At 41.8% G+C, this 14224-nt stretch overlaps 1 protein-coding gene across 1 annotated transcript in view; it reads left to right on the top strand.

Annotated features, from left to right (window-relative positions):
- kif6 (kinesin family member 6) overlaps nucleotides 1–13164 on the top strand; it is a 176842-nt gene extending 163678 nt beyond the window's left edge. The window contains exons 19-21 of the mRNA XM_071381208.1: nucleotides 2078–2169; nucleotides 7959–8074; nucleotides 12298–13164. Coding sequence (XP_071237309.1) covers nucleotides 2078–2169; nucleotides 7959–8074; nucleotides 12298–12314 — 225 coding nt within the window. The 3' untranslated portion in view covers nucleotides 12315–13164. The remainder of the gene's footprint in view (nucleotides 1–2077; nucleotides 2170–7958; nucleotides 8075–12297) is intronic.
- Nucleotides 13165–14224: the final 1060 nt, after the last annotated feature.

Below are 14224 nucleotides of genomic sequence, written 5' to 3'. Positions count from 1 at the left end.
ATGTTTGAGGAATTTGAATTATGGGATTTCTGTTTTGAATTTGGCGCCCTGCAGTTTCACTGGCTGTTGAAGAGATGGGACGCTACCGTCTCACGTACCCTAGAGAGGTTAAAAGTTGCATCATACTGTAGCACACCTTGCAGGCTGTCGCAGAATTCTATGGCCATTGTTACCGTTAATGCTAGTTAGTTCTAGTTTGGCCACCAGAGGGCATCTTTGAGAAGAATTTGATAGCCTTCAATAGTGGCTGTACTAGAGAATATAAACTCTTTTTTTGTAAGAACATAGTATATGGGATTGATTTTAAGTATTGTTGCTTAATTATTTGATTAATATTATGGTGTTTCTTGTCCAAGAAAAACGAAAACGAAACCCTAATGGTTTCCGTTGGGATGGAATGGAAAATATGGCACTGTACAACGTGACGGTTGGGTGTAGGCCACAGTACTAAGAGCATAACATTTCCACACCCTAATTGTAGTCTAACCAATACCCAAACGGAGATTCAATGAAAATAAAAATCTCATTGATTAACCAAGACCAGTACCCATGCTTGTCTCAGAGCAGCGTGAAACTGTGCTGAAATAGTTTACCACAGTGGGTAGGCTATTGCTTCAAATCCTATTGCTTCTAACTTCAATATGCTTTTTAAGTAAATAAGACCTACACCACTTTTAACAGCACATTACTCAACACTAGTGAGACTCATGGTGTAGAGGTCCTGGATGGTAGGCAGCTTAGCCCCAGTGATGTACTGGGCCATTGCCGTACCAGGCAGTGATGCAACCTGTCAGGATGCTCTCGATGTTGCAGCTGTAGAACCTTTTGAGGATCTCAGGACCCATGCCAAATCGTTTCAGTCTCCTGAGGGGGAATAGGCTTCACGACTGTCTTGGTGTGCATGGACCATGTTAGTTTGTTGGTGATGTGGACACCAATGAACTTGAAGCTCTCAACCTGCTCCACTACAGCCCCGTCGATGAGAATGGGGTGTACTCGGTCCTCCTTTTCCTGTAGTCCACAATCATCTCCTTAGTCTTGGTTACGTTGAGGGATAGGTTGTTATTCAGGCACCACCCGGCCAGGTCTCTGACCTCCACCCTATTGGCTGTCTCGTCATTGTCGGTGATCAGGCCTACCACTGTTGTGTCGTCTGCAATCTTAATAATGGCATTGGAGTCCTGCCTGGCAATGCAGTTGTAGGTGAACAGGAAGTACAGGAGGGGACTGAGCACGCACCCCTGGGGGGCTCCAGTGTTGAGGATCAGCGTGGCAGATGTGTTGCTACCTACCCTTACCATCTGGAGGCGGGCCGTCAGGAAGTCCAGGATCCAGTTGCAGAGGGAGGTGTTTAGTCCCAGGATCCTTAGCTTAATGATGAGCTTTGAGGGTAGTATGGTGTTGAAAGCCGAGCTGTAGTCAATGAATAGCATTCTCACATAAGTGTTCCTTTTGTCCAGGTCGGAAAGGGCAGTGTGGAGTGCAATAGAGATTGCATCATCTGTCCTGCTAATAGCCCATCCTAGAAACGTTGTTTGCAGAATTCACAACCTGCTACGCTTGTGAAAAACAGTTAATAATAATAATTGATAAAAACAACAACGCCTAGCTTCTTGAAATGGGTGACATTTTTGATTGAGTGTGCAGGTCTCCATCTCTCCTATGACTCTTATTCTGAAACCTACACACTTGTAACCGACTGGCTCCTGAGTGGCGCGCGGTCTAAGGCACTGCATCTCAGTGCAAGAAGTGTCACTACAGTCCCTGGTTCGAATCCAGACTGTATCACATCCGGCCATGATTTGGAGTCCCATAGGGCGGCGCACAATTGGCTCGGCGTTGTCCGGGTTTGGCCGTGGTAGGCTGTCATTGTAAATAAGAATTTGTTCTTAACTGATTTGCGTAGTTAAATAAAGGGTATATTAAAAAAGATACAGACACATTTGATGGTAATGACCTTGAAAGAGTGCAGACGGCCACCCATCATTTCTATAGGTTGTGATAGAATACATGAGGACACAGGAATGCGTGTGTGTGTACGTGTACCTGTCTCACTCACATCATCCCTTCTCACCAGGTCCCAGAGTCAGAGGGCATGGCTAGGGGTCAAAGTTCAATACGGACCAATCAGAGTTCCGAGTCGTCCTCTCCTAGCCATCCAATGACCAGGTGAGTCCACTCTGTCTTTATTATATGAATAACTGACCTGGGATGTATTCAGTGAAGTGAAACATTCAAAATGTTGCAGATCGAAAGGTAATGATTATAGATGACACAATTCCTATACCACTTGACAAATGTTCATATACAGTGGGGTCGGAAATTATTTACACCTTTGATAAAGATGAGCAATAATGACTGTTTAAAATAATTCAGATACTGAGCTGTATTTTATATTTAAATTGGGAAATGATTTTATGCTAATACAATTGCTCAGAGAAATAGATTTTGTTAAATGAGTAATCACATTTGTTTTCTCAAAAGGTACATTATCTGATGGGACCAGCTACAATTTTGCATTCAGTCACGTGCAAGTAAATCGACGCTTTTCACTGGCTGATACGCATTTTGTGCGCGGGAACCCATTTAACTTTAAACGCTTGCTTATGTTCGCAAGTATGGACCCCATGTTTATATTGGAGAAAGCAATGCATTTTAGGAGCGACGTATTTATTCTCTGTGCTACACCAAACAGTACCCATCCTGTAACTCCTAGTAATGGATACCAAAAAACTTTGGTTAAATCACATTATCTGGTGTAACAATCTGTAGCTAAGAGAACTGGTGTTCATTATGAAATTGCCATTCACAAAGAAACATGCATTAGGAGAATACAGTATGAGCAGTATAGTAAAGTTCAGGGAATACTGTTTTCATGATCAAACAGCCATTCAGCTCCTCATGAGTTATTTGCTTGAAATCCAGCTTAATGTCTAATACAATGACACGCAGGCAAAGGAATTCTGTTTCTGTACCGAGAATCCACTCCGGGAAGAAGCCCAGACACCATGGTATTGTCTGTATGACAAAAACGATTAATAAATTAAACTATATTGTAGTTTGAACGACAGTTGAACTGTGCCAGCATAACAACAACACTAGAGTAGACTAGTTGATTATGCATACATGTGCACAGGCACAGAAATTACATTTACAACAATATCTAGCCTAATAGAAAGAAATATGGCATAACCCTCAACCTTTACACAGGGACCAGACAGTACAAATGTACCTAGGTAGGTAAACTCAGCAAAAAAAGATACGTCCTCTCACTGTCAACTGTGTTTATTTTCAGCAAACTTAACATGTGTAAATATTTGTATGAACATAACAAGATTCAACAACTGAGACATAAACTGAACAAGTTCCACAGACATGTGACTAACAGAAATGGAATAATGTGTCCCTGAACAAAGGGGGGGTTAAAATCAAAAGTAACAGTCAGTATCTGGTGTGGCCACCAGCTGCATTAAGTACAGCAGTGCATCACCTCCCATGGACTGCACCAGATTTGCCAGTTCTTGCTGTGAGATGTTACCCCACTCTTCCACCAAGGCACCTGCAAGTTCTCAGACATTTCTGCAGGGAATGGCCCTAGCCCTCACCCTCCGATCCAACAGGTCCCAGACGTACTCAATGGGACTGAGATCCGTGCTCTTCACTGGCCATGGCAGAATACTGACATTCCTGTCTTGCAGGAAATCACGCACAGAACGAGCAGTATGGCTGGTGGCATTGTCATGCTGGAGGGTCATGTCAGGATGTGCCTGCAGGAAGGGTACCACATGAGGGAGGAGGATGTCTTCCCTATAACACACAGCATTGTAATTGCCTGCAATGACAAAAAGCTCAGTCCGATGATGCTGTGACACACCACCCCAGACCATGATGGATCCTCCACCTCCAAATCGATCCCGCTCCAGAGTACAAGCCTCGGTGTAACGCGCATTCCTTCAACAATAAACGCGAATTTGACCATCACCCCTGGTGAGACAAAACCGCGACTCGTCACTGAAGTGGACTTTTTGCCAGTCCTGTTTGGTCCAGCGACGGTGGGTTTGTGCCCATAGGCGATGTTGTTGCCGGTGATGTCTGGTGAGGACCTGCCTTACAACAGGCCTACAAGCCCTCAGTCCAGCCTCTCTCAGCCAGTCTGAGCACTGATGGAGGGATTGTGCGTTCCTGGTGTAACTCGGGCAGTTGTTGTGGCCATCCTGTACCTGTCCCGCAGGTGTGATGTTTGGATGTACCGATCCTGTGCAGGTGTTGTTACACGTGGTCTGCCACTGCGAGGATGATCAGCTGTCCGTCCTGGCTCTCTGTAGCGCTGTCTTAGGCGTCTCACGGTACAGACATTGCAATTTATTGCCCTGGCCACATCTGCAGTTCTCATGCCTCCTTGCAGCATGCCTAAGGCACGTTCACACAGATGATCAGGGACCCTGGGCATCCTTCTTTTTATGTTTTTCAGAGTCAGTAGAAAGGCCTCTTTAGTGTCCTAAGTTTTTATGACTGTGACCTTAAAAACGTCTTAGGACGGTAGCGTCCCACCTGGCCAACATTCGGTGAAATTGCAGAGTGCGAAATTCAAACTACAGTATTATAAATATTTAACTTTCATAAAATCACAAGTGTAATATATAAAAATTAAGCTTAACTTTGTGTTAATCCAGCCGCTGTGTCAGATTTCAAAAAGGCTTTACGGCGAAAGCAAACCATGCGATTTTCTGAGGACAGCGTCCCGCATACAAACACATGAAAAACATATTTCAACCAGGCAGGTGCGACACGAAAGTCAGAACTAGCGATATAAAAAATGCCTTACCTTAGATGATCTTCTTCTCTTGGCACTCCAAAAGGTCCCAGTTACATCACAAATGGTCCTTTTGTTCGATAATGTCCTTCTTTATATCCCAAAAAACTCAGTTTAGCTGGCGCGTTTCAGTCAATAATCCACGCAGTTTCTCTCCATCAAAATGCATACAAAATGAATCCCAAACGTTACTAATAAACTTTTCCAAACAAGTCAAACAACGTTTATAATCAAACCTTAGGTACTCTAATACGTAAATAAACGATAACATTTAAGAATCGTTATTTTCTTCACCGGAGAAAAATACCAAAGAACGCGCTCTCTTCCACGCGCTTGGAAACACTACAGCCAAAATGGGAGCCACCTAGATAAACTAGAATTTCTGGCTAATTTTTCCAAAAACCAGCCTGAAACTCTTTCTAAAGACTGTGGACATCTAGTGGAAGCCCTAGGAACTGCAATCTGGGACAACTTGGCCTTATAATAAAGTTTTTTGGGGGGATGGTTTGTCCTCAGGGTTTCGCCAGCCATATCAGTTCTGTTATACTCACAGACATAATTTGAACAGTTTTAGAAACTTTAGAGTGGTATCTACTCATTCTATGCATATCCTTCTGGGCCCGAGTAACAGGCAGTTTAGTTTGGGCACGGTTTTCATCCGGACGTCAAAATACTTTCCCCTACCCAAGAGAGGTTAATTGTCTACCGTCTGTAAGCTGTTTCTTTTTTTACGACCATTCCACAGGTGTATTTTCATTAATTGTTTATGGTTCATTGAACAAGCATGGGAAACAGTGTTTAAACCCTTTTACAATGAAGATCTGTGAAGTTATTTAGATTTTTATGAATTAACTTTGAAAGACAGGATCCTGAAAAAGGGACTTTTCTTTTTTTGCTGAGTTTAGGTTGGCAGACAGAAATGGCTGTAGGTTGACACTATCAGGCATGCTTAGGCAAATATTTTATACTAAAGGCAGCTTCAGTTTTTGAGATTTATTGTATTATTGTTTCTCCTAACTGTTTGCTAGTAAACTTAGCTAGCTTGCTGGATATACAATACTTGTTATTCACATCTTGGAATCCTATCTTGCGTCATGCCTATAATTTTGTGATTGAAATGCATCCACGGTTATAATCATAATCAATGTCAACCCTCGTCAATTATGTTAGATAGTTAGCTAGTAAAACTATGTAGTTGCTGATGTTACACATGTTTGCTAACAAGTTACAAACGCGAGGCGTGACACATAAGTTAGCAGGCGCCAAGCTAACAAGCCAACTCCAGTCATGTGCTAACGTTTGCTGGTTAACCTAGCTTTACTTGGCTGGTTGCAATGTTGTAGGAGAAGGAAGGAAGGAGAAGAAGGAGAAAACGTTTTACAACCGAGATACAAAAGATCTCTAATTGTAAAACCTCTTCTATTTTTAGTCATAGATATAGCTACCGGTAGTTGTTTAGCTAACGTAGCTACCTAGCTAGCTACCTAGTTAAGTTAGCAAACAGAAACATTATTTGTTTCCCCCCCACTGTCACACAGTAGTATGTTTGCAGGCAATACTCAATATGAGTTTCAATAGATAAACTAAAGTTAATTGGCGGCTTGCAGGAAAAATGACGTCGGCTGTAGCTGAGCTTCTAACAGCTTAATCCAACACCTCGTTTCGAATCCTCATCGCTATATTCCAGTTGAAACATGTATGGTTGAATGTCACCATGTAGCTTATAGAACATAACAAAATGCTCCATGGTCAAATTTGTGTTGCTGAGAGGAATTACTTGAAACCATTGCCTCTGGTCAGTTCATTCAGTTTTGCCCAAAGGATTGTGTTGTTTTCAAATATGGCCGCCTTGGGAAAGGATGGAGGCCAGAACAGGAAGAACCGCCCAACACAAGTTGTTGTCTTTCAGAGACTGGAAAAAATGTGTCTGCTTATACATTTAGCAATGAATCCGTCGATAGGAACATCGCTGAAAGACGCACAACGCCTCTATCGAACAAGGACAACCATATCTACGCGCACAAAAGTGTATAGGGCGATCACTATATAATATGAAGGCTTCACGAAAGGCCACCTCCCTCCCCATCAATACAACAGAAGCTGTCATAAGGTGTACCATTCAGCGTGTGAAACCCCAGACCTGCCTTGCTCCTGGGCAATGTGTGAACCACATCTCACTGTTGTAAAAATGCCTCGGACATGATGAAAACAAGCCCTGATTCCCCCAGGGTGAAATTCCCCTTTAATTCATTTCATCAATCATAATCATCTCTTTTGTTACTGTATAATCACTGTTTTTTATCAAACTATTTTAAAATAAAACATCCTGGATTGGTAAAGGTTAGTTCTCTGGCTCCAAGTTTGTGTCAAGCCTTTTATGACAGTTGGTCTGTAGAATATTCACGCAATATAATTAATCTAAATCAGTGTTAGCAGGTTCCTTCTTTTGTGTCTGCCTATGGGTAACACATATGGAATCCTGTAGTAACCAAAAAAGTGTTAAACAAATCTAAATATATTTTATATTTGAGATTCTTCAAGGTAGCCACCGTTTGCCTTGATGACAGCTTTGCACACTCTTGGCATTCTCTCAACCAGCTTCATGAGGTAGAATGCATTTCAATTAACAGGTGTGCCTTGTTAAAAGTTAATTTGTGGAATGTCTTTCCTTCCTAATGCGTTTGAGCCGATTGTGTTGTGACAAGGTAGGGGTGGTATTCAGAACATTGGCCTATTTGGTAAAAGACCAAGTCCATACAAAGCGAAAACAGGTTTTTAAGCATTTTTGCTAATTTATAAAAATGTTAAAACGCCAGGGTTGTGGGTTCTATTCCCATGATGTACCAGTACGGGAATTTTTAAACATTTTAATCCGCAAGTTGCTCTGGTTAAGAGCGTCTGCTAAATTACTAAAATGTGTGTGTGAGTGTAACAAAGAGATGCCTGTGTGTGTGGAGGGGTGGGATTGATAAAATTGTTTCATTTGGAGCGATTTAGTGTGTGTGTGTGTGTGTGTGTGTGTGTGTGTGTGTGTGTGTGTGTGTGTGTGTGTGTGTGTGTGTGTGTGTGTGTGTGTGTGTGTGTGTGTGTGTGTGTGTGTGTGTGTGTGTGTGTGTGTGTGTGTGTGTGTGTTTGTGTGTTCCAGAGCCCTGTCCTCCACTGAGCTCTCAAAGTCCTTCTTCCCTCTGACTGGAGACCAGCAGACAGACGCAGACATCCTGGGCTTCATTAGGGCCCGACACAACCTGCTCAACAGGACAGGTACTGTACACACTATTCAAATACATCCTTTGGATCCAAAATTTACATGATATTAAAGCACTCTGCCTTATATACACCAACTATTAGAGAGTGTGGTTCTTGGTTTGGGGTGAAGTTGCTCCTAGACGCTGATCTTGGGTCAGTTTTGCATTTTGCAAAGGTTAGGATTGGGGAGGGGAAACTTCAACCCAGAGCATGGTCCTCTGCAGTACTTGCTGACAGCGACACAGAGCCCAGTCTAGTTCAATACTGCTCTCTCCTGGTGAGGAGATGCCACAGCAGCGAGTTGCCAGTCCTCACTTCTAAGCCAGGCACAAGCCAGGCACACTTTGCATTTCCTTGTGAATTAGGACTGCACCCACACTTTAAGATCAAACAAGTCACTGACAGGTTGTGGAATGAATCATATAGTTATTTTATAATGAGTGCAGCACTAATTTAGGGTAACATTTTCTATCTGCTTAAAACATAACGGTATTACTCAAAATACTTGCAGATTACTTGTTAACAAGATGGCAGTGATCATTTATGTGCATCTAAAATAAATATACTTATAACCAGTCCATGTGACCAAAAAAAAAAAATTCTCTGGTCTGTATAAAACGTTACGGTTGCTTTTCATAGTAAATCATCTTTGCAATGATATGCGAAAATTGTGTTTTTTGTAATTTGGAAAGTTACACACCTGTCTATATAAGGTCCCACAGTTAACAGTGCATGTCAGAGCAAAAACCAAGCCACGAGGTCGAAGGAAATGTCCTTAGAGCTCCGAGACAGGATTGTGTCAAGGCACAGCTCTGTGGAAGGGTACCAAAGTATTTCTATAGTATAGAAGGTCCCCAAGACCACAGTGGCCTCCATCATTCTTAAATGGAAGAAGTTTCGAACCACCAAGACTCTCCCTACAGTTGGCCGGACTGAGCAATCAGGGAGGTGACCAAAAACCCGATGGTCACTCTGAAAGAACTCCAGAGTTCCTCTCAAGTCTCCCAGAGCTTGAAAACTCCCCAAATACAGGTGTGTCAAGCTTGTAGCATCATACCCAAGATGACTCGAGGCTAATCGCTGCCAAAGGTGCTTCAACAAAGTACTGAGTAAATGGTCTGAATAGTTATGTAAATGGTAAATGTGATACTTCAGGTATTTTTATATATATACATTTGAAAAAATTGCTTGTCATTATGGGGTATTGTGTGTAGATTGATGAGAGGATTTTTTTTTTTTAAATCAATTTTATAATTAAGCTTGTAACTTAACAAAATGTGGAAAAAGTCAAGGGGTCTGAATACTTTTCGAATGCCCTGTATACATTGATTGTACAAAACATTAGGAACACCTGCTATTTCTATGACATACTATAGACTGACCAGGTGAAAGCTATGGTCCCTTATTGATGTCAAAAAAATCCACTTCAATCAGTGTAGATGAAGGGGAAACTTGAAGGTTGTGAGCATTCTGAGCAACTTCTGTCACTTTTACTGGGAACACTGAGGCTGTACACTGCTAGAGAAAAAGGTGCTATCTAGAACCTAAAACAGTTCGGTTAACCCTTTGAAGAACCCTTTTTAGTTCCATGTGAAACCATTTTCACAGAGGGTTCTACATGGAACCTAAAATAGTTCTACCTGGGACCAAAAAGGGTTTTCCTACGGGGACAACCAAAGAACACTTTTGGAACGCTTTTTTATAAGAGTGTTCCCGCTTACAGTTTTACATAGTGGCTAATTGGTTTTGCCTTAATGGCCACATTTACTCTTAAATCTCTGCCCGGTGCATCCAGAAGAGGATTGACCAGCCTGGTTCCTCTAGGTTTCATCCTAAATCCCAATTCAACAATCATCTATTTGGTATTTGCTGTGCGTGCTGCCCAAATTGTGGGCCCTTCCAACTGTAGGTAATGCCATATAAAACAATCCATAACTTATTTTCTTTCAAGAATCTAATATATGTGAGTGTGCATCGCTGTGTGTCTACATGTGTGGCTCGGACTCTACACAAGCACCTATGGACTAAGCATGTCTGTCTATAGTTTATGTCTCAGCTAGGTAATAGATGGTGTTATTAATGGTGAAGGCTGGCGTATTACCTTGTCACAGGAGCAGAAAGGCTGCTGTTTAAACACATACACGGGCCCAAGTGTACTAAAATGGTGTAATCTGTCACTCTCAACTACACTGGACAAACAAAAGACAACCTCAACCAAGGGTTAAGATATATTTAAATTGGAGGTACGTGGGACGACTAAGGACCATCGCATATATGTGAATTAGAGTTCAGAGCAGTCTGACCCAGTTGGATGCATTTCTAACCGATTCCTCTGGAGAATCTTGTCGCCTGACCTGCTATCATTTCACTTTCATTTCACGCAAATGAGCATTAATCGCAGTGGTATAAAATGTCAGCCAAGTGGGGAAAATATAGTTGAAACTTCCCATGTCCTAAATCTCAATTGTTTGAATATGCCTCCCCTGAAATGTTATTTATTATCAGATTTTTACTTTGCAATCAGTTCCCTCATCAGCTGTGACAATACTGTATTATAAACAACAAAGAAGTATACTTTATTGACAGACATGTTTTTGCTTTTCCCCTGACTATACAGGCACACTTTACAGTGACAAAACAAGGGTTATGACACATTTTTTCAGCTGGTCATTCTGTGAGTGTTATAACATGATAACAAGCTTATAACAAACTCCAGCCACCCCCCTACTGCTTCAAGTCCCCAACTATGGAGGACAGAGTAATGAAAGCGCTATACAAATTACATGTATTATTATTAGCATCATATGTATTAAAGCTTAAAACAAGTCACAAGAGGCAATCTGCTATTGGTACATACATTTTTGGACTTTGAAATGAATTATATACAGCCATTGAGAATTGAACAATGTAACTTATAAATGCTTACTTCATGATTTAGTTTAATTTCCTCACCCCATCAGAAGATATGTGTGTTTTATGTCATTTGTAAACAAACACTGTATCGCTTCAAAACATCTTTACAATTATTAGTAGTATTTTATTTTGATCTCATGGATGGTCAGTCCTTGCATCCATCGCTTCGTCAATGAATTTGAGAGTGGTTACATTTCTCCAGCCCCATTCCTCAGCTGTTTACAGAGTGACAGGTTGCCCGCTTTGTTGTTGTTTAAATCCCAGATCGCTCCTTTATTAATACATTATAAACAGGTGGCTCAGAAAGTGTTACCTGATCAACTGGTAGACTCCAGCATGGTAATGTTAAAAAGAAAAAGGCTATTGCAACCTCTTTGCAGTAAGGAATTGAGACCAAAAGCTCAAGAGAAGTTTCAAGTGTTTAATACCAAGGATACAGTCAGCTGAGTGCATCCATTTAGAAAGATCACAACACATTTTATACTCTTCCCTTGTAGGTGTCACCTCCCCAGTTATACATTTTATGACCCCAATGAGTTCCCCCTGGCTCCCCTGTGGAATGTCCATGGTCCTCTCTTTGTTTAGCCAGATGTCAGAGTCCCACCTTGTCCATCTTCTGTCCTGGGCCTGACCCTGCTCTCTGATCCTAGGCCATTTCCTCTTATCTGATTAGGTCATGGTTTCTAAATTAGCATACACACAATTTCATGGCCTAAATTCCATTAATACTCACAGTAATCATTCACTACACAGGATACAAATAAACTACAGTTTAACTTGAAACGTTACATTTTAATAGACTCCATCAGTAGCAAGGCTAAAAGGAGCTAATGTCATGCCCAGGTCACGTCAAAAAGGTGACCAGGTGGGTCTAGAGGCAGGGAACTTTCCACATTAATCACTCAGGTGTGCAAATGTGCAAACAAGGGGACACTTTCTCCCCCTCTCTTTCTCTCTGTCGCTCTCTTTCTCGCTCCCTTTTCTCTCTTTCCCTTTTTCTTCTCTCTCTCTCAATCACGCAACTACCTCTGCCATAAGAAGATACAGGGTTTGCAATAGTAGAATTGGTCTTGAACCTACAGAAGCTATAAAGTGTAAAAACGGAATAAGTTCTAAACATTTATTTTATTAAATAAAATACTTTTTACTCACTCTCCCTCTAAACCTTTCAAACAAACGTACCCCATATTAGTCAGACATTGTGCATCTGAAACAAAGAATATGATTGGTATAACAATATCTATTGTATGGAAAGCATTTGATATGGGGTGTCATGGGATCTAAGCCCGTTTATACTTCATTGTGTTGTACGTTTTGTGTTTCAGGGCCACCTCTGCCATGACCAAAATGCTTGTCTTGTGGCTGCATCCCGAGCAGAAGTGAAGGAGTGCCTCCCGGGAACATCTGAATGTGTTCAACACACATAGGGTCTATGCGATTGGTGCCTAATGAACTCAACGCAGATGCTCTCACATATCCACATGAGACCCAGGCCTCAATTATGTTAGAATGGACGATGGTTGGATGAAAGGGAACTGGAGGAAGACTAAAATTCACTCACTCACTCACACACACACACAATGACCCACTCTCTCTCTCAGATATACAAACACACACACTGACCCACTCTCTCTCACTCACACACACCACACACACACACACACACACACACACACACACACACACACACACACACACACACACACACACACACACACACACACACACACACACACACACACACACACTGACCCACTCTCTCTCTCAGACATACAAACACACACACTGACCCACTCTCTCTCTCTCACTCACACAAACACACACACACTAGTGGTGTGTGCGTCATCCCTGTTACATCCCTGTTAGTGAGCATTTCTCCTTTGCCAAGATAATCCATCCACCTGACAGGTGTGGCATATCAAGGAGCACTTTGGGATCGGTTGGGATCGGTGCCCCTTCCACGGGACGATTGAGCTAACGTAGGCTAATGCAATTAGCATGAGGTTGTAAGTAACAAGAACATTTCACAGGACATAGACATATCTAAAATTGGCAGAAAGCATACATTCTTGTTAATCTAACTGCACTGTCCAATTTACAGTAGCTATTACAGTGAAAGAATACCATACTATTGTTTGAGGAGAGTGCACAATTTTGAAAATGAAAAGTTATTAATAAACAAATTGGGCACATTTGGGCAGTCTTGATACAACATTTTGAACATTAATGCAATGGTTCATTGCATCAGTCTAAAAATGTGCACATACGCTGATGCCATCTAGTGGCCAAAATCGAAATTGCACCTAGCCTGGAATAATACATTATGGCCTTTCTCTTGCATTTCAAAGATGATGGTATAAACAAATACAAAAGAATGGTTGTTTTTTTCTTTGTATTATCTTTTACCAGATCTATTGTGTTATATTATGCTACATTCCTTTCACATTTCCATAACCTTCAAAGGGTTTCCTTTCAAAGGGTACCAAGAATATGCATATCCTTGCTTCAGGGCTTCAGCTACAGGCAGTAAGATTTGGGTATGTCATTTTAGGCGAAAGTGAAAAAAAGGGGCGGATCCTTAAGAGGATCCTTAACAGTTTGGTCATTACACAGGTGCACATTGTGCTTGGGACATTGTGTCACACAACACAATGCCAAAGATGTCTCAAGTTTTGAGGGAGCGTGCAATTGGCTTGTTGACTGCAGTAATGTCTACCAGAGCTGTTGCCACTTCCAACATCATTTTAGAGAATTTGGCAGTACGTCCAACCGGCCTCACAACCACAGACAACATGTATGGCTATGGACAACTAACACAATTGCATTCTATCGATGGCAAGCAGAGAGATACCGTAATGAGATCCTGAGGCCCGTTGTCTTGCCATTAATCCGCCTCCATCACCTCATATTTCAGCAATATAATTCACGGATCTGTACACAATTCCTGGAAGCTGAAAATGTCCCAGTTCTTCCATGGCCTGCATACTCACCAGACATTTCACCCGTTGAGCATGTTTGAGATGCTCTGGATCACCTTGGTGATGGAAGAACTGGGACATTTTCAGCTTCCAGGAATTGTGTACAGATCCGTGAATTATAATGCTGAAATATGAGGTGATGGAGGCGGATTAATGGCAAGACAACGGATTAATGGCAAGACAGCGTGTTCCACATCGCACAGCCATTGAAGAGGAGTACAACAACATTCCACAGGCCAAAATTAAGTCTGATCAACTCCATGCGAAGAAGATG

Source organism: Salvelinus alpinus, chromosome 33, assembly GCF_045679555.1.
Source record: "Salvelinus alpinus chromosome 33, SLU_Salpinus.1, whole genome shotgun sequence".
In the NCBI taxonomy this organism is placed as follows: domain Eukaryota; kingdom Metazoa; phylum Chordata; class Actinopteri; order Salmoniformes; family Salmonidae; genus Salvelinus; species Salvelinus alpinus.
This window is presented reverse-complemented; position numbering and strand designations above follow the sequence as displayed.